The following is a 25,079-nucleotide window of genomic DNA, read 5'->3' on the forward strand; positions in this document are numbered from 1 at the left end:
ATTGGTAGAATTTTTGCCAAAACATTCAATATTTATAAGAAACAAATGAGGAGTATTATTGCAAATCATGAAGATGAATTTGTACAAAATATCATGCATATATTTTTTCTCTCTTCACTGATTTTGCAAACAGTACTGCTTCTCTGTATAATATAGAAATGGGCTTCATACGTGGTGATCCTTTCCTCTCACACAATTGATGCAAAGTATTTTGTGCAAAATCTGTTTACTTATTTTGGCTAAGCTGTGCAATCAACTCAGATCAGATGCATTATAGGAATAACAGTGCCTTCTCTTTATTTAGTACAGCAAGTAATTTAGTCTTATTGAATGTATGATGGAAGAGGTTATCAAAGGGAGCTGAAGAATACAGAAACAAAAAAAAAAGAATTTCTCAACAACAACAACAACTACTACTACTACTACTACTACTATTTCACTCTGAAGGAATGAAAACAAACCAATATGCTACACACTTCAAATTCTGATATTCAGAATACATTTTTTAAAGAATGCTTCATTCTGCATAGGATGAATGTACATTTTTCATTTTTATTATGTCTTGGGAATACTGAAAGAAAAAAAGAAAGACCCTAGTAAGACTCAGTCTTTACTATTATTTCCACACAACAAACTTGAGGATACTGATTATCATCATTAGCAGCAGCAACACACAGAGCTCTTCTGCATTATTGTGAATTTATTTTTTATAGGTAAAAATAGTGTATACTGTTCCAACAAATCATAGTAGGACCATTTGCTTTCTTAATTGTCAATGTTTTCTCTTCTTTAAAGAGGAGACACTCTAGAAATAAAGAAAAGATAGTACCTTCCTCCCTGATAGTATTTTATCACACCACTGGATTTAAGGCTTCGATAAATTAGCATTTCGAACACTAAGACATAGTGAACATAAGTATCTTTCTTTTAATTTGTAGATCCACATAGATGGCAATTTTAAGTCCGTATGTGGTAAGACAGTGAATACATCATGAGAGAAGTACTTGAAGGCTAGAATAATGGCATCATAATTGATGAAAAAAAAAAAAAAAGTATATTAATAACTCAACAATCTCACATACATGGAGGACACTGATAATTTAAAAGATGAATATGAACTAGAAACCTTCATGCAGAGGCTAAATAAAATGAGCAGAGTGTATGGTCTTGATATCAATGCCAAAGACCAAACTGATGACTGTACACCGCCTCAATAACAACCTGACATGAGGTTGTCAGTTGCTTTGAACACCTGGGATCTGTTGTCGCTAATACCACAGATTGTGAGCCTGAGATCTCTCAATGCATGGTGATGGTGAAGAATTCAACAGCAAAACTTACATTTGGAAGAACACCTCTGTCAGTACCCAAACAAAACTCAAACTTATCTTCCCCATTGCAATATATGCAGTGGAAACTTGGACCACGAAGATGGCTGATTGCCATACAATTGATGCTCTAGAAATGTGGTGTTATAGAATACTCTGAATAACCTGGAGAACAAACTGAACTAATGAATCAACCCTGAAATAGCCAGGCACCAGAACATAACTGTTGACCTTATCTGCCAAATTCAACTTGGAAACTTTGGCAATATTGCCAGGAGACAAGAAACAATGGAAAAGATTCATTACAGGGGGTGAGGTCAACTGCTGAAGCCCCCAGAGGATATACACCACATGATGTGTGGACCAGGTCAAGGGACAAACCACAATGAGCGTGCAGCAAGAAAATCACCATGTGAAAAACAGAGACTCTGGAAGGTAGGTTGCCAACAGGATTACAACATGATGCCATTACACTACAATACTGAACTGAGAGAGATGTGTGGTAAGATATATTGAAAAGTCTTTCAAACTGAAGAAAGTAGACACTATGCAAATACCAATCTTTTAAATCAGGCAAAAGGTGTAAGAAAGGCAGAAGAGGTGACCATGATCAAGAAAGAGAAATATAAAATTCACTAACAATTTAAAAGCTAGGGAGTTTTATCATTCCAGGCAAAAAGTGACCAGCACCGAACATGTCCTTAGAACTCAGTCTAAATAGTTATTCAAAATGTATAGTTGAAGAGTATCATAGGCCCTATAAGTAAGAAAGTGTTTACTTTAAAAATAATGAGTTCTGATATCAATATAGGTTTTTGAGTCACCTGCAACTGATATTTGTAGTCACTGTCTTTAGATGTACTAAAAATTAGCTACTGCAAATGGTCAGAATACAAAATTTATAGCTGATTTGGATGCCCACCAGCAAAAAGCTGCAATTTTGTAGACTGAAAGCAAAGCTGCCGAGGGATCTATTAAAGTTGTTTGAATTCTCAGGGACATACTGGAATGTTGTAAACTCTATCTAGAATGTTTCAGCCCTTTTGTAGAAGGCAGTGCAGGCCAGAACGGGAATATTATATGGTTTATGCCTTGGCATACTATCTTATGAAGAATGCAGCTTAAGACTTTTAAGAAAACAACAGACTTTCCAATAAGAGCCAATGCATTCTTTCTTTCAGGATAGTTGAAAACTGGCTCAAAGCATGCTGATGCATCAGGATTACAGAAACATTTACCTATCAGTAGGATGACTGGAAACATTTGGAGTTGAGTAACTACAAAATTTCTAAATTGTAAGCAAGCAATTGAAGTTTAAAAAAAATTAATATTATGAAGCAATTAATTTGACCAAGATGGAACAAACCTAGTGGTTTGATTATCGAACAAACTACCAAATTATCTTCAGCAAGACCAATTGTGACATCAATTCAAGCAACCATTGTCAATTCCACTGTGTAATGCAACCATAATGTTGAGAAAACAATTCTGAGATGGATGGACACACATACAGTTCTATTCCCATACTCTTGATGGACCAACAATAGCAGTCATCAATGATAATGATTATGGCTATATCAAAGATGACTAGAGAGTAAGAGACTGGGATGGCCCAAATTTGAAGAACTCCACCATTGTAGAGTAATGGTTTATGCAGTATATTTAATGCTCCTTCTAAACGGCTTAGTGTCATTAAATGTAATACTACAATATATAAAATTTAATTTTCTCCTGATTACTATCAAAAATATAAAATTTCTCCCATGAGAAGATCAAAGCACTTCCCTTTAATTTAATTGCATTCAAAAATGAAATGATGCAATTTTGATAATTTTCAGGTACTTTCTTTTCGTAGTGCAGTTAATCTCTCTCTGATTTATGATTGCTTGGATAGCTGAGCAACGTGACCATTTTCCCTTCCTTTCTCTTTCCTGTAAAATTTTTATTCTTAGACATGACACAGCTTGCAATGCTACTCCCCAAAAATAGGTACGTAGTTAAGGTGTGGTGCATTTCTTTCCTTCTATGAACTCCCCTCTGTTTCTTGCTCCAGTTAACCCCATTGGCATATTCATTTTCAAGCTGTTCACACGTCCAGAATTAGTGCGTGTCATAGCTATTTGTAGGTTCTCATGCAAACTTGAGAATTTATTGGTTATAGCTATTCATAGGGTCTCAACCAAGTTTAAATTTACAAAATGAACAAAAATAATTTAATTTTTAAAGATTTTTTTTGGCATTTTAGTAGATATTCATGGTGTGAAAAAATCTGAAACAGTTATGACTGTTCAAAGCTACGAGACATTTACTGCATGACAGGCTAAATAAGGGGTTTTTATGGGCCACAAAATTGCCTGAGTAATATTGCAGCTATACCACTAGTCTTCAAAACTGAAATTTGTATTTTGCAGCCTTTTCCCCACTCAAACCCAGCTACACAACACTGCATTGATCACTTTCAGAATTTTCTGTTCTGGTATCCATCATTGTCAACACCACCACTAAACAATTCTTCATAAACTGTCAATATTGTTATGTTTAGAATTTCAGAAATATCACCGCTTGCTAACAGTCTTCTGTGTGACATGATTACTGTTACTGCCCTTGGGTCGGATCGTCGAGCAAACTGATTCACACTCAATGCCAAATAGAATATGAACTAGTTAAGATAATTCAATGTTTTCCGTGTGAAGAAGAGCAATTCTTCCTCTTTTGAATAATGTATAACATTCCATGCCACCTCTTGGTAAAACGTTTGAAATATGTGCTCAAATCTGATCAAGCTCACACGGCTGGGAGCCATATGCATATTTTGTGTCCCGTAGTCCCCTGGGAGCAGTGGGTAGATGCGACCGAGTTAATTTGCAGATTACCAACATTAAAAAAAAAATATCCTGGATTAATATTCAACATTTTCAATGTCATTTGAGTTTCCAATAATGGTGTGGTACGAATGACCAATGAGCGTACATTTGCTCTTAAAGCACACTTTGGAATAAAACCAAAAGGAGTACTGGTGAAAACAAAGAAACATGAACATTGCCACTCTTTTTAGGCCATAAATCCTTATTAGAATGGTTATGTTCTGTTTCTTTATCACACTTCAATCACACATCGAAGTCTGACATGAGCTTTCAGCATTATCAAATGGAAATTTGCTGACACTACGATATTTCCACACCTTACAGCTTTCTTAAAGAAATCTTTGAAACTCTCCCAGAGAGAAAAAATACTTTCAAAAAGAGTATTTATTACTATAGGAGTTGATGCACATCAATGATTAGTAAGTTACTGATGACTGGACTATAAAATAATCATCATCATGATCATCATCATCATCATGAATTCCTTCCAGTGAGCTGGGTATATGCTAAAAAAAAAGGGCCCCATAAAATTTTAGCACTAACTGATGATAAAATGAAATAGGAGTGTCAGATTCATAGAACGAAAATTTACTTTCAATAACTGAGGAGAGGCTTGTTCTTAAGGTGAGATGAATATCTGAAGACTGGTGAGGCCTAATAATTTTACCCATCTATTTGTATATGCCAGGATTCCTAGTAAAAGCTAGGGTTGTAGTTTAAAGATATATTTAATATTGGGTACCAGTTTAGCTGTGAGAAACCACAATTCTCACAGAATAAGGAATATTTCCCAAGGTTCCTCCTAGGACTTGAAAGCCTTGAATTTGTTTGGATATTATAAACGTTGTACTGCATTTCTGTTACAACTTAATATATGAGGTTGTTCAAACCTGAATTAGTATTGCACATTTAAAATACACGAACCTGGATTGAGAAATTTTTGATATGTGTTATTGCATATAAGTTTCAATTTCCCATCCACAACTGCACTAACAAACATGAAGAGGTAATGTAATGATTTGCACATACAATATTAATAAATTATGCAAACATAAAATGAAGAGCAATTACATGACATCCAAATGAGCTGCTCTTTTCAGAAATGGCACACTTCACACAACATACCACGAGCCAACTTAATACGCTTAACACATCTACTTCAACATAGCAAGCACAAACATATTACAAGCTGGGATCTTCTGCCTGGACGTGATAACTTTGGGTTTAGCCCGACCCGTATGGTAACAGGATGTTGTCCTCTTAACTACAATATCACAGATGTTACATGCCCTATTATTTCTCATGGTGGGCTAACCACTTAAAATGTCCCAAAAGTATAGATTTCCCTGGATTAAGTTAGTGCTTTTTTTCACTCAGTCCCAAATACAGCACTTTAGATCTAGTAAGTTGCCTTTAACACAGTATCAAAATATTATCAGATAAGATCATAAAACTATGAAATTTGAGATGATAAATGTATTTTGAGCACTAAGATAGTCAAATTACTTTTCAAATCACACACAAAATATGAACTGATCTAGTGATAAAAGTGATCTTTCCGGATATAAAAATATGGTGGTGTTTGGAGTGTGATTTATCTATTTTATTCTTAATGCACTAGGAATGGATATTGTTAAAAAGATGTCTTAGATCTTACGTTATATACATATTATCAAATATTGGTACAGACATACTTGTGTACGTTGGACCATGCCAAGACCTGAACTACACACAAACAGAATGACGATTGATGTCAGGTCTATGCAAAGTCTGGAATGTAAAACTTCAAGTCTTGGCCAAATCTACACAACAATACAAAGTAATATGATGCAATGTAGTGTGGAATAAAGTATAGCAAATAATAATCTGTAACCATCATTGACAACTTACTCAAAAATAATAAACAAGTCCTTTGCAAATATATACAGTTCCTGCTTTGAACTACAAAATGGATGGTTGTGTACCCATTTACATGGGTAAAAGATAATGGACATATTCTTAAAGACCATGAGATATATTATATATGTTTAAAGAAATACTGAATAGGTGTCATCCGTGCTTTATAGGTGAAAATAAGTAAAGAAAGGCAATACTTTCATTACCTTTTGTTAAGGAGACAGGAAAATAAAGACATTAAAAAAAACTGCTCGTATCTCCTGTCTTACTACAGACATCTTGTAAGCTGTAGTAAGCAATCAACAGCACCTGCTTACTAGTGCTATGAATGGTGTAAAGTGGGAAAGTAGGAGAAAACTTAAAAGAATGCCTTGAATTACTATGCTATAATAAAGTTATGACTCATGGTTTAAAAGATATGGTACATTTAACAATTTCAAGTTTCACATACAGGATCAATGTGCTCTCTATCGAGACAAAAAAAGCTTGTCACTTTAACGTTTATTTGCATCTACCTCAAAACATGCGCTACATTGCATTCTTAAAGCACAAGGGAAAGCTGCAGTTATCAGATAAACACCAGTTTAATTTCCATCACTGACTATATGATCAGTCTATCAAAGATAGAGAACATACCTCTCTTCAAGATCACTCCCAACACCCCAGGTAAAATTTGGAAGGTTTTGTTGTGCTCCTCTGAAACGGAAAATTACTAGCTACAATAGCACATGCTGGCAGGTTTCATGGGAAATATAAACAGTGTATTTAGGATATAAAGCAGAACTGATGAAACTGCTGCAGATTTCATTCCACATAGGGAACCACCTCCAGTGTTAAGCAACAACAAAATAAAATATGCAATAATCTACTTTACTATAGAAGTGCTGGGAGCCAATGCATGTGACAAAGCACCGGTATCAACGAAACTAGTGATCACAGAATGAAACTTCAAAACTAAGAATTAGTTACTTCATTCTCTTGCAACAGGACTTTTTATATGATAACATCTACCAGATTCCCTTATCTTACTGGTAAGTTTCCTACATTCTATTCACTCACAAATCACAACAATCTCAATGGTTAAAATCAAAGGTTTTCAAAATAAAAATCTAGAAGTCTAACAGTGACTTCTCTTAAGACCTCAATACCTAGGGATGCTGAAAGGTGATCTTGAAAACTGTTGAGTGATGAATGTTTCATACTTATTATGCAGCTTTCATACTCTCATCTCAGCTCTCCTGTGCAGCCATTCCACAATCAAGAAAACTGATACAGAAAAAAAAAAAAAAAAAAAAAATCACACCACAAATTAAATAGTAGGGAAAATGTATAGGCCTAACCAAAAATACATACAGATGGTGGGTGGGAAACCCAATTCCAAGGCACTCGTGAGGTTCATAGCCCTCCATATAAAACCGTGCTGAAATGTTTCATGCTTAATTTCATTACACATAACTTTAAATTCAGAACAATGACTCATTTTCCATAAAAGATTTCTTGCTACGTTACTAACAAGAATGTTCTGCACTGCAAAAGATGAAATTTTAATACTGATATAACCTAAAAGCTTTTGAAATAATAGGCATCTTATTAATTTAAAATATATTAAGTTTACGTGCTGACTTGGCCAAGACTGACGACGATTTTATATCGCCACTTATGTACTAAACCCTAGTAGCAAATCTAAAAGTCAGTCGGATGCACCTTGCAGCAGTCATCTCCGGAACGTGCCAACCTAAAGAAACATAATCTCTTCTAAAATATCTAAACAGAGCTGATGGTGCTTTTCCTCATCAGAACACTTTTGTTTTCCAAGTGCCAAAAATATTATCACAATCATTATACTTGCTACAAGTAAGATCAATTCACAAACTCCCGCGTATATCACAGACAAGACAAGGAAATCTACACTTTGGGACTAACGACAGAAGTGATTACACCACAATACAACAAATAGCACAAGATTATTTGCTTGTCAGTTTTAGTCACAACCAATTTGACATAGCATTCCTGCTTACTTTACTATACTATACACGGACTGTTGTTTCATTCAAGTTAAACGATAAGCAGGGCATACATGACTTTTCTCCGTAGTACTGTTAATCCGATGACGTCAAAAATATACATATATACATATATAAAGTATAATGGTATTATTAACAGCCTACCTAAAGGATTTAAATGATATTCAAAAACAGTTGAAGAGCAAAAATCACAAATGCCATATGAAAAATGAATGCATCCTACATGTTGCACAGAATATCTATGGTACAATAGATCTATCTCTAGGATAGGAGGTACTTGCTCATTAGTGTTCACAGGTCTTGATCTTGCAAGACGACTGGGAGAATAAATTCATCGGAATCTCCTGCAGTGGGATTGTGTATTACATCGTGCAGTTGGGCATCCGCCAGCGGTGCCCAGGTTTTTCCTATCGATTCGCTCACTTTCTGCCAAGTAAAATATCACAGGTAAGAATTTCATGAAGGAAAACTTACTAAATAATATTTTTAAAATTAGAAGTATAACTTACAACTTCCAGGAGAAGCTCATTTTCACGTGACGTGTCCTCTGACTCAAAGAGGATATCTTGAACAGCAATATCCAGGCGTTTCAAGGTTGTACCCCGTAATCTTGCTATGGCAATCAAATTTTCATCCAAGTATTTGTAGCCTGCAAAAATGAACATTTAAAGAAATACTTTAGAAAATCACGTGTTAATTTAAATAATGGAACCAAATATACAAACAATGGAAACATTACTAGTGTACAAAGATAACAGATGATGATGTGTTGATTTGATACAAACTATGAAAAGATTTCATAATTTATGTTCTATCACTGCAAGAAAGATGAAAAAGAAAATTATACAAACTCTTAACCTTCCATTAGTCGTACCTCATTTCTTTAACACCAATGGTCACAGGCAAGCAGCATGTTCACCACAAATGTAATATGCTTTTTGTGACCCTTATTGTTCCTATCCAGGGTAGAGAAGGGTCCACCTATTCAATACCATATTTATATGGTGATCAGTTGTCAATAAAGACCATAATGAAATTCATAACTTATGACCTTTATTGTTATTGTATTATTATTGTTATAGCTTTTTTGTTTTAATATTGACATTTGTTTATTCTTTAATGTTTTGTTGTTGATAGGTTAAGTACAATTTATTGAAACTTAATAAATAAACACTAAAGTATATTATTTTATGCTACACATGTAAATTTTAAATTATCTTTCCTTACTAATCTACATTTGCTTACATACATTTTTGCATCAAGTAAGGAATCAAACACTCTAAAATTAAACTAGAATTTTACAAAATAAAGTCTTGTTATGATGTTCATAATTATTTTGCATCCAAAGCAAAACATTCAAATAATTTACAAGAAAACATAACTTTGCTCTGATTAAATATTATTTTGTCCATGCATGTGTTATGGACTTCCAACTCCTACCTCAACAGTCCCAGGGCACCTCCACAAATATCGACAGTGAGCTAACAACAGATTGGAAACCGATATCTAGTGCATATTGTCATGTGTTTAGCAATTCTTCTTCTTTACACATCAGGCACGTTTTACCTTGCCTCGGACTGGTTGTGGCAAACTTGTCTGTTCTTCTTGTGGCAGCCCAAGAGTATATTGCATTTTTCTTTTTCTTCTTTCCCCTTGTACCGTTAGGCATCGGGGCATTTCAGCCATTTATTAAAGTTTCTTATGTAGTGCGCCATTCTCTGAACATCACCCAGGGTCTTTTCTTGCTTCCTGATCAGTCCCAAGATGTACTTCTCCCATTTAATCCATGACCTCCCTAATGTTCTTCTTCCAGTTGGTCTGGCTCGCCACACCTGCTTCACTTTCCTGTCATCTTCCATTCTTTCTAGGTGACCAATCCAGTCTAATCCTCTCCTCTCAATGACATTCATTATTGGCTTCTGCTGAAGCTCATCTCTCACTGTGGTGTTTCTAATATAGTCTCGAGTTTTCCCGGCAACTTCCCGCAAATATCTCATCTCAGCGGTGACCAAATGACTCCAGTTTTTTATACACTGTCCAACTCACATACAGGAGGGTTGGCAGGTACACGGCATGATATACCCGCATTCTGCCTCTAATTTTCCATCTTCTCTGAAGATGGTGTCCAGGTATTCAATTTGTTCTACTTGCTCAATATTCTCATTGTTCCACTTGATCTGAAGCTGTACTTTTTCTCCTTTGGTGAACTGCATGACCTTGGCTTTGCTCGCATTCACTTCCATCCCAAGGTCCTGGAAGTGGTAAGCCCATTCACTAAGAGCTTGTTGGAGACCCTCCTCTTTCCCAGCCAAAATCAAAATGTCATCTGCATTGACCAAGGATTGGACATATATTGGTCTCATGTTCCAGTTCCTAACCTTAATTCTTTTAGTTCTTTTACACTGCTTAATGACTTGGTTCAAGTAGATCACAAAGAGAAGAGGGCTCAAGCTGTCACCCTGCTTTACTCCCTTTGCCATTTCAAATTCCCTAGAGGATTCACCAGCTATTTTTTTTTTCTTTTTGCTTTACGTCGCATCGACACAGATAGGTCTTATGGCGACGATGGGATAGGAAAGGCCTAGGAATTGGAAGGAAATGGCCGTGGCCTTAATTAAGGTACAGCCCCGGCATTTGCCTGGTGTGAAAATGGGAAACCACGGAAAACCATCTTCAGGGCTGCCGACAGTGGGGCCTGAACCCACTATCTCCCGATTACTGGATACTGGCCGCACTTAAGTGACTGCAGCTATCGAGCTCGGTCACCAGCTATTCTAACCACTCCTTGAACTCTACTGTACATGCTCCTAATGCTGCATGAAAGAGTCTTGGTTACCTTTTCCTCTTCAAGTGCTGCCCTAAGCTGTTCCCTGGGAAGCGAGTCAAATGCGGCCTTTAGGTCAACAAATGCAGCTAGAACATCCTTCCCACAACTAAGTCGTTTCTCTATAACGGTTCTTCGTGTGTATGTATGGTCGCGTGTTTGTCAATTTGGCCTGAAAGCACACTGTTGTTCTTCCAATTTTTTCTCTACTTCTTGTCTTAGCCTCCTCTCCAATATGCGAGACTATCTTTCTGGCCACTGGAAAGACAAATTGCTCGATAGTTTGCACAGTCCAGAGTGCTGCCCTTCTTATAGATAGGAACAATAATGTTCTTCTCCCAATCCTTTGGAATCTTCTGAATGCTCCATGCTTGTTGGCATATCCTTGTCATCCATTTCACCACAGCCTCTCCTCCATACTTCATCAATTCTGGTGAAATTCCACCCCAACCAGCTGCCTTGCCCACCTTCATTTCAGTGATAGACTCTCTTATTTCACTCTGTATAACTGCCTCCCCTTCTTCTAGTTCTTCTCTGCCCCATTACCAGAGTAGTCTTGTGAATTCTGGTCTGCACGGAACACGTCCTTATAATAAGCGCTCCACGTATCAAGAATGTCCCGTGGCCTCGTTTGGATCTTCTAGTTTATGTCTAATGTTTCTGATTCTCTTTCCAATTTTGCCTTGGAGGGATCTTAGTATCTTCCAAAACTTCTTCTGATTATTTCTGTATTCTGATTCCATATTACTTCAACATAATTCCTCCAGTCCTCTACCCTTCTTGTTTTCATGTACTCCTTCCATGATGCCTTTTATCCTCCTTACACCTTCCTTGACTTCCTCAGACCACCACTTTGTTTGTTTCCTTCGTGTGTTTACTGTAGTTTTCCCCACAGATCTCTTCTGCCACTTTGATAATATTTATCTTAAATTCCCTCCATCTCTCTTCTAAGTTCCAGCCTCTCTCGGGTTCTTCTCTTTCTGTTTGCTGCAGTTTTCCCCCCAACTCCTGAACATAATTCTGCCTCTCTGAATGCAAAAATTCTTATTTTCTCGAATCAAAGATGAGAGGGTGTGGGTGTAGCCTTAAACCTTGTTTCCATAACCAGAAGCCGATGTTCAGTACTCATTTCTTGCACTGTGGAAGACCCTTGCAACTAGTGCTGCATAAGTCATGTTCTAGGTGTAATGAAAGTAGTCAATGCAACTCTTTGCTCCTCGGCCTACTGCCTCAAAAGTTATTTTATGGTTACTTTTATGGGGGGAAAAGATGTTGCCAGTTCTTAGCTCGTTATCAATACAGAATTCCAACATTCTTTCATCATTGGTATTGATGGTATGCTCTGCTACATGTTGGCCCATACATCGATGTCCTCAACGTAACCTGTTTCCAATCCTAGCATTCCAATCCCCATCACAATAACATGTCTACTTCTTTCCCTGGCTTTGTCTACAGGTTTTTGCATTTGAAGATAGAATTGCTCTTTATCTACTTCTTGCGTATCTTCACTGGGGGCATAGACCTGCACTAGCATAACACTTTCTTCTAGTTCCACATCCACTGTAATAAGTCTGGAGTTAATAGGTTCCCATCCTGTCACTTTGTTTTCCACTGCTTCGGACATAATGATGGCCACCCCTTTTGCCCGTTCAGTCCTTCTGACTCCTGAGTTTCTCATTACATGTCCCTTAACCAAATTTATTTGGCCACTACCTTTTCTCTTGGTTTCACTGACTCCAAGTATGACAAGCTTGTACTTTTCCATTTCTTCAACTATTTCTACCTCCTTCCCTGACAGCGAGGTCACATTCCAAGTACCAATTCTCATATAATGTTTTGCGCCAGGTTGTTTCCTTGATATCCATCCGGCTACTCTCATGTTTCTGTGAATAGTTAGTTTCGCTCCACGTGGGTTATTAGCCCTATGGAAACTAGCATGATGAGGGGGCTGCCTTCTTAGCTGTCATGCCAGCCCGCTTTCTGTCAGGGTATCTTCCCTTAGCCTTTGGAGTCGTCTCCCTATCTGCAAGGCAGCAGTTTGTGGTTTGCAGTGTAATAACACAGTTGACAGGTAGGTTGTGACTGGGAATGAAGGAGGTAATGAATGCAGATAGTCTGGGGGGGGGGAAGAGAGCGAATGAGTTATCGACAGACGAATCAAATGAGTTGTGAATGCTATGAAGAGTTAGAACAACCAGTTCATTGAAATTGAGTGATTAATTAACGCCTCATAGGTGAAGCGTTCAATTTGAAATACTCATTCACGAGCTACCCATCACTAGTTAGCAGCTCAGAGAAGTTAACTGACCATGACTGTGTGCATGTGTAGAAATATACCAGTTACATAAAATACTTTATACAACAAATGAGAATTTGATAATACGAATAGAATAAATGCTTTACAAACCTGTTATACTAACACATGCAGTATACAAATGAAAACCTACAACCTGTTTTCCAGTCTTTGACCGGGTCAGCGATATAATGAATGAATCAGATATAGGCTGTTATTACGATGGGGTCGCCACTCCCAAAGTGATTTATATTAATGACTGATAGATGCTATGAAATGAGAATGGAGAGTGTTGCTGGAATGAAAGATGACAGGGAAAACCGGAGTACCCGGAGAAAAACCTGTCCCGCCTCCGCTTTGTCCAGCACAAATCTCGCATGGAGTGACCGGGATTTGAACCACGGTATCCAGCGGTGAGAGGCCGACGCGCGGCCGTCGGCGCCACGGAGGCTCGCAGTATACAAATATATAAAAATATTACGGTTCTAATAATTCTTCGCCGTTTATAATGGAAGCTAAAATATTATGTAGAATGAAATCTATGTCATCAATATGTCAACGTCCATGCTACTAACATAGTCATTTATTAACGAAAATGAGGAAAGTGACAGATTCCTGTTCAGGACCACTGGATGGCCTATGGAGCAAGGACAGGTGTGCAACCATATTCTGATGTCTTAACTGCAATCTACAGTATGTCTCAATACATCACGTTCCATTTAACTCTTTGAGGGTGATACACACAGTGGAACCTCGATTATCCGTTCCCGGAAACTACGTTTTCCCGCAATATGCGTTCAAATTACGTGGTCCTGCGAGCATTGTAATTATATCACGTTGTAAAAATCCTACATTATCCATTCCTCAAAGAAACGATTTCCCGGATCAACCGTCCAGAAATTTCAGTCCCATCAACGCTAAATCCTCGATCAATCGTTTTTTTAGTAAACTGTATCTCACGAAAGGACGGCTATGACATACTTATGGATCGTGGCGTTAATGCCCCGTCATTGCGATAATTAGAGCAAGTACTGTACTGCAAAAGCGATCGGCTGTGAACTTCCATAAGGGACCATCTTAGCATCGCATTCGGGTGATACTGTTGAGAGAATCTCAGAAATCATAAAGCAGAGAGTTGCCACAACAACTGTACGGAGACAGAGCGCATTTCGACAGCTCTACTTGAAGAATGAACGAGTCTCGTCAAATGTTCACACTTATAAAACGTCCACATTATGTCCAGGGTTGGATGTTTATATTTTTACATTTTTTTATCGTACTGCCAAACGAGTTTTCGGCACTTTCCTCAGGGCACTGTAGAGTAACTGGGCTTTCAGGCAGGAATCGAAACTGCTCCTTCTTAACACAAATTTACTACTTTAATATTATCGTACACGATTATGTTAGCAAGACCAGAACAGATGTTGCACCTTAAATTAAAAAGAAAGCCATGGAGGTCTTGGGATTGCCTATTACTATTCTGGTCCTAATGTAAGACTGGGAATTTTACGTTTTTGTTTTAAAATGCCAAAGACCGCAGTCGTTTTATTTGCGCACGTTACATTTAAATGGTTTGTATAATTTCCAACTCGTACTGAGATGTGCAGCGAGCGCGCTTTTCAGATGGCCTCAAGGTCTCGAATAACAGTAATTTCTGAAGTTTTGATGACTTTTTTTTTCTCTTTCCAATTTGATTGGGCGGGCAGAATTGAATATAATGCATTCGAGAACTTTTGAGAATCGATACATTCGAAACCATGTTTTCGAGTTCAACATAACCTTTACATTCGATGTAGGCCTAATTTACGTGGTACAAGATTTCCAGAAACCGACTACGAACAGTATACCGGAGACCAAATTACAATGAACAAGAAAAGATGGGATTTTGCCATCATGTTGGGCGCTTTTGTATCTAATGTGCTTTATTTTATTAGATATGAGAATTAAAAACTACTTGTGGTCTATTGTCGTTTGGCTTGGTGTTATTAGATTTTTCGAAGAGTTTGGCTAATCAAAGTTGCTGAACTGAAAGGAGTTTTCACGAGAAACTGACGAGGATTCCCCTGTAAAACTGAATATAAAGTATCGAGATTTTGAGACCGCCTAACGGTAATTAATGCGATTTCGCGGTCTATGCCTGCCTCTCATCTAGAGGGCCCGGGTTCGATTCCGACCAGGTCAGGCAATTTTACCTGGATATAAGGGCTGGTTCCAGGTCCACTCAGCCTACATGATTACCTTTAATTGAGGAGCTATCTAATGGTGAGATGGCGACCCCGATCTAGAGAGCTAGGAATGTCGGCCGAGAGGATTCGTCACACTGACCACGCATCACCTCGTAATCTGCAGGCCTTCGGGCTGAGCAACGGTCGCTTGGCATGCAAAGTCCTATTGGGGCTGTAGTTTGGTTTGGTTTAGGAGTTTTTGTGATGTTAAGCCAAATTGTTGATGGTTTTCATTCATTCCTGGATTTTCCGTTTTCCCGTATTGGACGTTTTATTTTCATGGTCCCTCGAAAAACGGAGAATCGAGGTTCCACTGTGTATATATACTGAACCATACCAGGTAATGGTTCATTTATCTGGGATATTAATGTTAAGCATTTATTGCTAGGTAACGCCACAGAAGCAAACACAGGTACACTGGGATGGCATAGTCGCAGACGAGTCTACCTTGAGAGAGAGGAAACTCAGCCATGTGTCGCAATTGAGCTAGAATGAGTTAGTTGTGGTTTGGAGAGAGAAAGAGAAAGATGCAATCGTTTGCAACAGGAAACATTGCTACCAGATAAACCAGTTTAAATTTACGAGTTCCCGGACCTATACCGTATGAAAATAAGAATGTAATTATGCCTCAGATCAATTCTGCACAGATGCGAGAACACTAGAAATTTTATTATAATTATGTAGCAAAATCAGCTCTCACTGTATCATAATAATACTTGTTCTGTAAATATTTAATAATTTGAATTGACCGTTGTGTAGCTGGAGAGCCATTGGCCCGATACATTTCCTTGTATTAGGGGGAATCCTAGATGCGTAAGAGTTATCTATAAAGATAAGAGAATGGGAAGGACGTAGCGTCACCTCATTCAGTGAAGTGTGGAGTTAAGAGCACACGCCTTAGCAACCAGGTGCCGGATAGTGAATCAAACCATTACTTGGAAGAGTGCCGGAATTGTGCTGCTACAGTTTCAAGGAGTGAATTTTAATAGTACACAAATTTAGTCTGCCACATATGAACATGACTGAACCTTGGCTTGTTCTCTTAATTAGGAGCGACCTAGTGAGTGGACTAATCTCCACGGAGAAGAAAGAAGAAATCAAGCAGACTGACACATCATGAAGTTGCGAGAACCAAGTCACCAGATTTCCATTTTTTTGGGAGACAACGATATAATGGCCTAACTTAACCATGTAGCGACTTGAACGGGGTCGCAGTGGTCAAAATGGTGCTGATCAAGTAAAGTTAAATTGTTTCATGTGCATGAGATGTAGACTAGATTGCAGTCAGGGACCTGTAAATTAATTATAAATAGGAATGTTAAATATTTAGCCCTCGAGGAAATTTTCTTTTTATTTCCTTTTGTTGTGAAATTTGATTTAAGTGTGTTTGGGCCTGTAGTAATGACTTTCAGTGATTATTTTCTTAGATAGTTAGTTATGGGCATTGGGAATTATAAGCAGTGGTCAGGTTTTATGCTAGTACATTTCTTATGGTATCAGGATGGCACGTGGAAGATAGTGTACAAAATTATTTCAATAAATGAAAGTTTCAATTGCCAGTGCTGAACTGGGGACTTTTGGCTGAAGATTTAGAAATAAATTATAATTGGTTATTTGCATGGCATGTGTGGGCATGAATTTCAGGATGCTGTTGGTGATGAAAGCTGTGTCACTGTTGTATTAGTAAGGGTCATCGAGATTGTGGCTGGAAAAAGCAAGGCTCTGCTCGAGGTATGAAGGTGGATATACAGGATGTGAGGCCATGAAGGACCAGTGCAATTTTATATTTGAATAAATGATAGCCCTGAATGCGCTATGAGATGATATAAGGGCAGTATTTAGAGAACTGAAATTGTCTGTGAGCATATAAAGACCAGACTTTGCCATCTAAAATCTTGTACGTTGGAGCAGAAGTGAACTGCCTGCTAACAAGTCATGAAATCCAGCAGATGAGCTGTTGAGTGAGGAGAGATAACCCTGTATGTGTGTGAGGAACAGTCGTCAAGTTCAGCCCACCAAAGAGATAGTAAATTGTTTATTTAGCCACAGAAAGCAGCTGACTCATAGGCTATGGAGACTTGCCACACATGTTATCGTAACACAATCATTACTTGAAGAAGTAGAGGTCCAGATCAAGTCGAGTGGATGGCAATTCACTTAGGTGCAACAAGTGTAAATATTTATTGTACTGTTTTTTTTTTTGTTTTTTTTTAGTGATGGTATTTGATTTTTCTTGTGAGTAGTGATGTCTCATATGTTGTGTGTTTACATTGTCATTTATTTTTGTCTTGTTAATTGGATCTGCAGCCCAATTGCTACGTTACTGATCCGGAGGCTTCTGCACCTCTATATTTGCAAAGGGACACGGGTCTAGTGATAACTCCAGTGATTTTTTGGGGCTCAGGACCAAAACAAGTCTTTGTGTATCGTGCATTTTGGATATTTGTAAATAGAGGCCAGTGTTGAATCTAGCTATATTCTCATGTAATTTGGACAGTTTTATAAAGTAGGGCATACCCCATGCGCAGTTTTAACTTGACTTGACGAGCATTACATACGTCATTAAGTGTTTGTATTGCCATCGGAAAGACTAATATTTTGAGTTCGTGACCCATATTTTTCTTAATGGCCATGATGATATAGATATTTGATGGTTGATTCCCTTTGGGAATGAACATCCATATCATCTGACCATACATTCCGGGCCACGACTCTATCAAGGATTATGCCGAGTAAACAAAATCTTCGACAAACAACAGCATAAACTGTATATAGGATAATATCTTTTGTTTATTTCCACCTATTCAATACATTACAAGATGTTGGCATTTATGTTAAAACATTTTTCAGATGAGACATGTTTCGCCTCCTAGTGTGAGGCATCTTCAGTCATTATCAAAAAAACCTTATTATTTTACCAGGCATCTGGTTAAAGATATTCTAAAATGTGTTTGATGATTATAAGAGAGATAAGATTTGCATTTGTTATAAACATGTTTATGAAATAACTAAAGATCTAATATAGTGATAAAGACATATGTAGTTCTTTGTTGAATAGAACGCCGTATGATTGTACGGCTTAAAGCCATAGTCATTAATAGATGTCTAATACATAGTGGAAGGCATATGAAATCAGTTCAATGAGAATATATAATACAATCAAATGATACATAAAAACTGGTAGATTCATAAGCAGTACATTTAAAAATGAAGGCGTCATGTGACTATAAATGACAGTTGATGGCTTAAAGCCGTAGGCAATGTTTGAAGTATAGGTCAGATAACTGCTAAATATATGGTAAAAAGATATAAGTCAAAATATAAAGCTTAGTATAAAAATATGAAGGAAAAACATTCCAATTGCTTGACAAAAGTTACTTGACGTTGGCATGCATTTGTCCGTGATATTTATTGGTCAACAGTTCATAGGTTATTTTAGATTTATTCGGCAAGAATGCATTGACAAGAAGTTCACCAGATGTTTATAGTTGGCCTAATTTGTATTAAGTCAAGGAGTAAAAACCGTTAGTGACCATTAATATCCTATCAGCGCCTCACACAGCATGTCAAACGGGCCTACAACGCCATAGAACCAATCTATAACAACAATAATTCAACAGCCTCATCAAACTTCCATAATACTCTTCAATGGTATAAATTATTACAATCAACGTTTTTATAAAATATATTGTCATCGAAGAAGAAAACAACTGCTCTCCAACCTTCACGTTAAAAAACCATACCAACGTTGAGAATTTCAACCCATCATCATCTCGGCAACTTTCTTGATGACGTATCTAATCTTTTCAAATGGCGTTGTAATTTCCAATAAAAGGCTTTTGCCTTATTCGCTATTCAATTATTCATGTCCGAAAAATCAATTTACTTACTTCAATTATTAACCTTTTGGATGCCGGCCGATAATAGGTCATCATATGCATAGAATGCCAAGCATGTTTCACTGGATTTTGCATCACTGTATAAAAATTTTTATTTACACCTCATTTTAAAATATATGGAGGTAAAATTTGGTATGTAAGCTTGATATACTCCAAGGAATATAAATATGTGACTTGCATTTCAAAAAACAAAATTTTGTAGAATAATGTGCACAAAAATATAATTTTTTTATTTAAAAAAGGAAAAACATAATTTGAAATTAATTAGCACATTTTACACTAAATCCAAAGTGACTAAGTGATGATATTTAACCTTAACTCTTATCTGGGATCATATATACCAATTTATATTGTTAATGTAGGTCTACTTTCCAATTTATAAACTAATTTCCAAAAACATTGAACATGTGGAGAGAAAGACACCAACATTGTAACCTGTCAACGACTGGATATTTGAATTTTGGGAGAGTAATAGTAATCATTTGAGAGAACTGTGTCTAGTAGCAATATTTGTTACTACAGAACAGTTCAGAAGATCAGAACAACATACAAAATCAACTAATAGTGTCAAAAATGAAAGTGTAAAGAAGAGATTGAAATATTTTATGGATGGAGCATCAGGTTGAGGTAGGCCTACATGTTTTGGCCCTGGGATTTCATAAAAATGGTGGGGATGGACATTATTTTCAGGTAATATGCATTCAGTCCAAGAATCATCTAATTCACTGTCACTGTCATTTTCATTAGCACTGTCACTATAACTCTTTGACATTACACGAAATGTTGTAAGCCCATTAGCCAATGGCACGGCTCAATCATTCTCTGGTGCGCTATCTGAAGACCCCAAAAACATCATAATAATCACTTTCGCTAAAATTAGAGTCGCTCACATCAAAAAGGCAACCCAAAAGTTCCTCAATTTCTTCTCCCAAACTAGGCCTACGTGAAGACATGCCTTGTTTTGATAAATGTACAATTTACAACTTTACTACGACCTAAATAAATTGCTAAGTAACTATAACTACAGTAGAAATAATAATAAACATAATACATTACGATAAATAACTCAAATGCGTCAATTAGAACATAAAATTATTGAAAACAAATCATAACCCGCGGACATAAACAAGGAGGCTACCATACTGGATCATAGACGTCAAGTGCTCACAGATCATACACTCTCAATCGATGAGTAAACTAGCAAAAATGAAGCTATGTCAGTGCCATCTAATGACATAAGAAGGAATTAAAACATTCTACCTTCTTTCTACTTGATTTGTGGTGCAATCTAGCACCTTACTACATAACTACACCACTAATAATAGGGTGCCGATGGATTCAGCATCCTGGCATTTTTCCGTACAGAATGTAAGGCACTGTAGAGTTAAAAAAGTTTTCAAACTATGTGATCATTGTGAGAATCTGTGGTTTTGAAATCCTGTCAACTTCCTTTTTCCGAAAATCTACCTTTTCATACCTTCAGTGGATCCTCCACTCTATCCCCCAAGGGTTTTGATTAAGCCAAAAACCCCTACACACAGCAAACTAATTTCTTTCTAGTAAAACACTATTGGTATGGAAAATAGTCTTATAATAACCATCAAAACTTCATGTCCATCTTATAAGCAAGGCTGTTTACATTAGACCAAGTTAGTGATGAAATATTCTCCAGAAGGAAAGAAAAGATGCTAAGGGGCTAACTTTGATGAACTGAAAAATTTAAAGGCTGAAAAGGGACTTGGTGAGAGGAACTGATGGCCAACTTGCCAAGGAAATCCAAGGCCCACATTGGACTGCAAAGCTGTTGTTGCTTCTCTTTCTCCTCCACCCTGGTGGGATTGCAGGCGTGAACTGTGTTGCACATGTGGACTAGAAGCTATTCTATGGCTAGATACCTTCTTGACATCAGCTTTATGTCGAGGGATATATTCACTACTGTGTGTTTTTGTGCTGGTTGGTAACGCAGTGTATTTAGTCTCCAAGCCAGAGGAATTAACCAGATGCAGTGAAAATCCTCAAACTGACCCTGTATCGAACTCAGGACTCTCAAACAAAGGCCTTGGCACTGACAACCCAACCAAGGAGTCAGACTGTAAAAGTTACTAATGACAATATCAAAATATGCATGCTGACACAATTAGAATAACAAAAATTACTTACCAAGCAAAACAATCTCTTGTAAGTTAGTGCATTTCCACGCCAGTATGACAAGAGGATCAGGCTGCATCTGCTCGTCCAAAATGTACTGCTGCACCAGGCAGTAACATGCTGGGGATGACATGGAGTCTACCCACCACAAAGAACGTAGACTCTGAGTATACCAGTCAGACAAGCACTGCAGAGCACGGCAGTTCAACTACAACAAATCATTACATTTAAATACTGCACACAGTGAAAGTAACACTGATTTCCTTTCCTCTTTTGCTGTGTTATCTTAGACAGCTCCAGCATTTCCCTTTCTCTCCTCAAGGTGACTACCCTCCTAAAACCAAACCCCATGGCACTAGAGCCCTTGAAGGGCCTTGGCCTACCAAGCGACCTCTGCTCAGCTCGAAGGCCTGCAGATTACAAGGTGTTGTGTGGTCAGCACGGCGAATCCTCTCGGCCGTTATTCTTAGTTTTATAGACCGGGGCCACTATCTCACCATCAGATAGCTCCTCAATTCTAATTACGTAGGCTGAGTGGACCTTGAACCAGCCCTCAGGTCCAGGTAAAAAATCACTGACCTGGCCGGGAATCGAACCCGGGGCCTCTGGGTAAGAGGCAGGCACGCTACCCCTACATCAAGGGGCCGGCACCACCCTCCTAGGTCACACAATTCTGCTTGTTACCATGCAATGGGGGCACATTTGATGAGTGAGTGGACTGGCCAAAGACTTGAGAGCACCATGTAGTTAAAGTAAATACTTTTTAGAAATGTAAAATAAGACAAATGACCCCTTTCTCATCAATTTGGGTTACTAATAATAATTATTTATTATGTTATTGGCTTTATGTCACACTCACTATATTCTTATACTTTTCGGAGACTTTGAGGTGCCGGAATGTTGTCCATCAGGAGTTCTTTTACGTGCCAGTAAACCTATCGACATGAGGCTGATTTATCTGAACACCAAATACCACTGGACTGAGCTAGGATCAAACCTGCCTAGTTGCAGTCAGAAGGCCAGCGCCTCAACCGCCTGAGCCACTCAGCCCGGCCAATGTGGGTTAATTCTATGACCCACTTATCCTTCTTAAATGACTATTTTGCAAACCATGTGAGCGTACATTTTAATCGCTCAAGAATATTCTACCAAATAGAGCATAGTTTTGGGAATGTGAGGCAGACATTTCTAGTAAGTAGATGCACATATCTTCCCTAGTGCACCATCACCACATCAAAGCACAGGAAGCTTCCAGTGGTGTTTCATCATCACACTAGCCACTAGTAGTGGGGACAGAGTGGTTCAGTTTGTAGCAAGTACTATGATGTCATTACGTGGTTAAACTGAGTACAAAACTTATTATTGTTTTTTTTTCATAATTTTCATAATGTAATATACTGTAAATTTATAACATAAAATAAAAATTGTACTTACAATTGTGAGCTTGATATTAGGCATATCAAACAGACATAAATAAATAAATAAATAAATAAATAAATAAATAAATAAATAAATAAATAAATAAATAAATAAATAAATAAATAAATAAATAAATAAATAAATAAATACCATTAAATATTAATTAATATGATAATAATATTCCAATAAAGCATCTGATAATTGACAAAACAAAATATCATTTTTTGAAAACTGCCTAAACTCACATGTCAAGCATTTCACTGATAACTATGTGGTAAGAAGTTAATAAGTGACAACTTTGTTAAGATAACATCAGTAATGGACATAAGGTATACAAAGACATTCGGTCTGAATTTGTCCACCACAAGAAAACACTTCCTCTGCAGGCACAGATGCAACAGGTTCGCTAAGGTAACCAAGGGCAAGTTCACTTAAGGGATTTCAATTATTGCTGGACCAATGGTGAACCAGATCCACAGTACCTGGCAGTGGATGTATTTCTAGAAATTCTCATTAGCTTGCAGTATATGATTGCACCATCGACGTTCTAGGAGGTAATCCGCAACCCCTTCCAAATCTGAAGACTGTGTAAATGCACTTGCATCATCATCTTGCAATTTTGATGCTCACTGTTTGAAGACATTTCTTAATTTGTTCTCCACCACCTGCTGGCGAGCTTCTTCAGTCTTTGAAGCAACTTGGAATGCTACATTTTATCAGTGTAGCACCCCTAGTTACTGAGTGGCTTTCATAAGGGAATAGCATCCAAAATTTGTTTTTGGAAGACAAGCACAACTTCAGTGTGCGACTTCCTCCCTGAGACCTGAAGAAATAGTTCATAAACTTACGGAATGACTAAGGAGGAAGCAACATACCGAGCTGCTGACAGAACAACGGTCATAGTTTTCAAAGTGTGCACGATTGATTTGCCATCCCTCAACTTTCAGGGATTGAGGTGCATTCATTAGCTCACAATGAGGAAGAATAAGTTGCTCTTTCCAAATGTAATATATGACACACACAGAGCACATGCCATTAATTTACAGTAAAATACCAGTATAACAAAATTTTGGGGACTTCTGAAATTAATTTGTTATACTGAAATAAGTCAATTCTTAAGAACGCACTTAGTATTATATCCGTTATTGTTGTTTTTAGAGGCGGAACTACGAGGTCATCTGCGCTGTTATACCCGTTGCAGGATCTATATAACTTCAAAATACCATTATGAGTTACAGTATTGACAGATGTTTTCAGAAAATCTATTTTTACATTGTAGCAAGTCTACACATTGGGACGCATGCATAAAGTCTAGCAAATGCTTTCGCTACCTCCTTTGTAAGCATATGCTGGAATAAGTATGAATAAAATAATCTAGCAGCTGCTTTACTTACTGGTACTTACTTGCTAGCAAGCATTTGCTTAATTTTCCAGCAAATGCTGAATTCTACATGAATAAAACCTAGCATATGCTAGGACTATGCAACCATTTGCTTAAGATTTACCAAGCCAGTCTCAGTTAGCTTGAAGTTTGTTCTGTGACGACTTAGTGTTGCCTTCTGGTTGATTTAATGGCGCAAATTGTGAATATCCGATGCAGGAAACACTATAATCTCAGACAGCATAGTGATGAACGTGCACATAAACATTTGTATAGATTTAACGAAGAAAATGTTGAATTAATTTCAAGCTCTTTCTTGGGTGAAACTGACGAGACGTGTGGTGGTGCGTTAACATCGAAGGAACAAATGCAGATATTTCTTTGTTTTGTTGGCGATCTGGGTTTCCAATCTGGGATAGGAGAAGATATGGCAGTGCATGAAAGTACTGTTAGTACAACCATTGATTTCGTCAGCGAGAAAATTTTTCAAAAAGCACATCACTGGATAAAATTTCCGTCACGGCCACAAGAAATCAATATAGCTAGAGACAAATGGCAGCAACGCTTTAACTTTCCTTGTGTGATCGGTGCTCCTGACTGTACACATATACCAATTTTAAAGCCCGCCTACATGGCGATGAATATACCAACCGCAAAAATTTAACTTCTATCAATGTACAAGTAACATGCAATTCAAGCAAACTTTTTACAAGTGTTGATGCTAGCTGGCCTGGTTCTGTTCACGACAGTCGATTTAAGAATTCACGTGTGTATGAAG

The 25,079-nt window shown here is 37.5% G+C and overlaps 1 protein-coding gene across 1 annotated transcript in view; it reads right to left on the reverse strand.

Annotated features, from left to right (window-relative positions):
* Window positions 1-8,403: 8,403 nt before the first annotated feature.
* LOC136872781 (F-box only protein 33) overlaps window positions 8,404-25,079 on the reverse strand; it is a 71,532-nt gene continuing 54,856 nt past the window's right edge. The window contains exons 5-7 of the mRNA XM_067146623.2: window positions 21,514-21,709; window positions 8,622-8,761; window positions 8,404-8,538 (exon numbers count right to left, since the gene is read on the reverse strand). Of these exons, the coding sequence (XP_067002724.2) occupies window positions 8,404-8,538; window positions 8,622-8,761; window positions 21,514-21,709 (471 nt within the window). The remainder of the gene's footprint in view (window positions 8,539-8,621; window positions 8,762-21,513; window positions 21,710-25,079) is intronic.

The sequence above is a fragment of the Anabrus simplex genome, chromosome 4 (genome assembly GCF_040414725.1).
Source record: "Anabrus simplex isolate iqAnaSimp1 chromosome 4, ASM4041472v1, whole genome shotgun sequence".
NCBI classification, from domain to species: domain Eukaryota; kingdom Metazoa; phylum Arthropoda; class Insecta; order Orthoptera; family Tettigoniidae; genus Anabrus; species Anabrus simplex.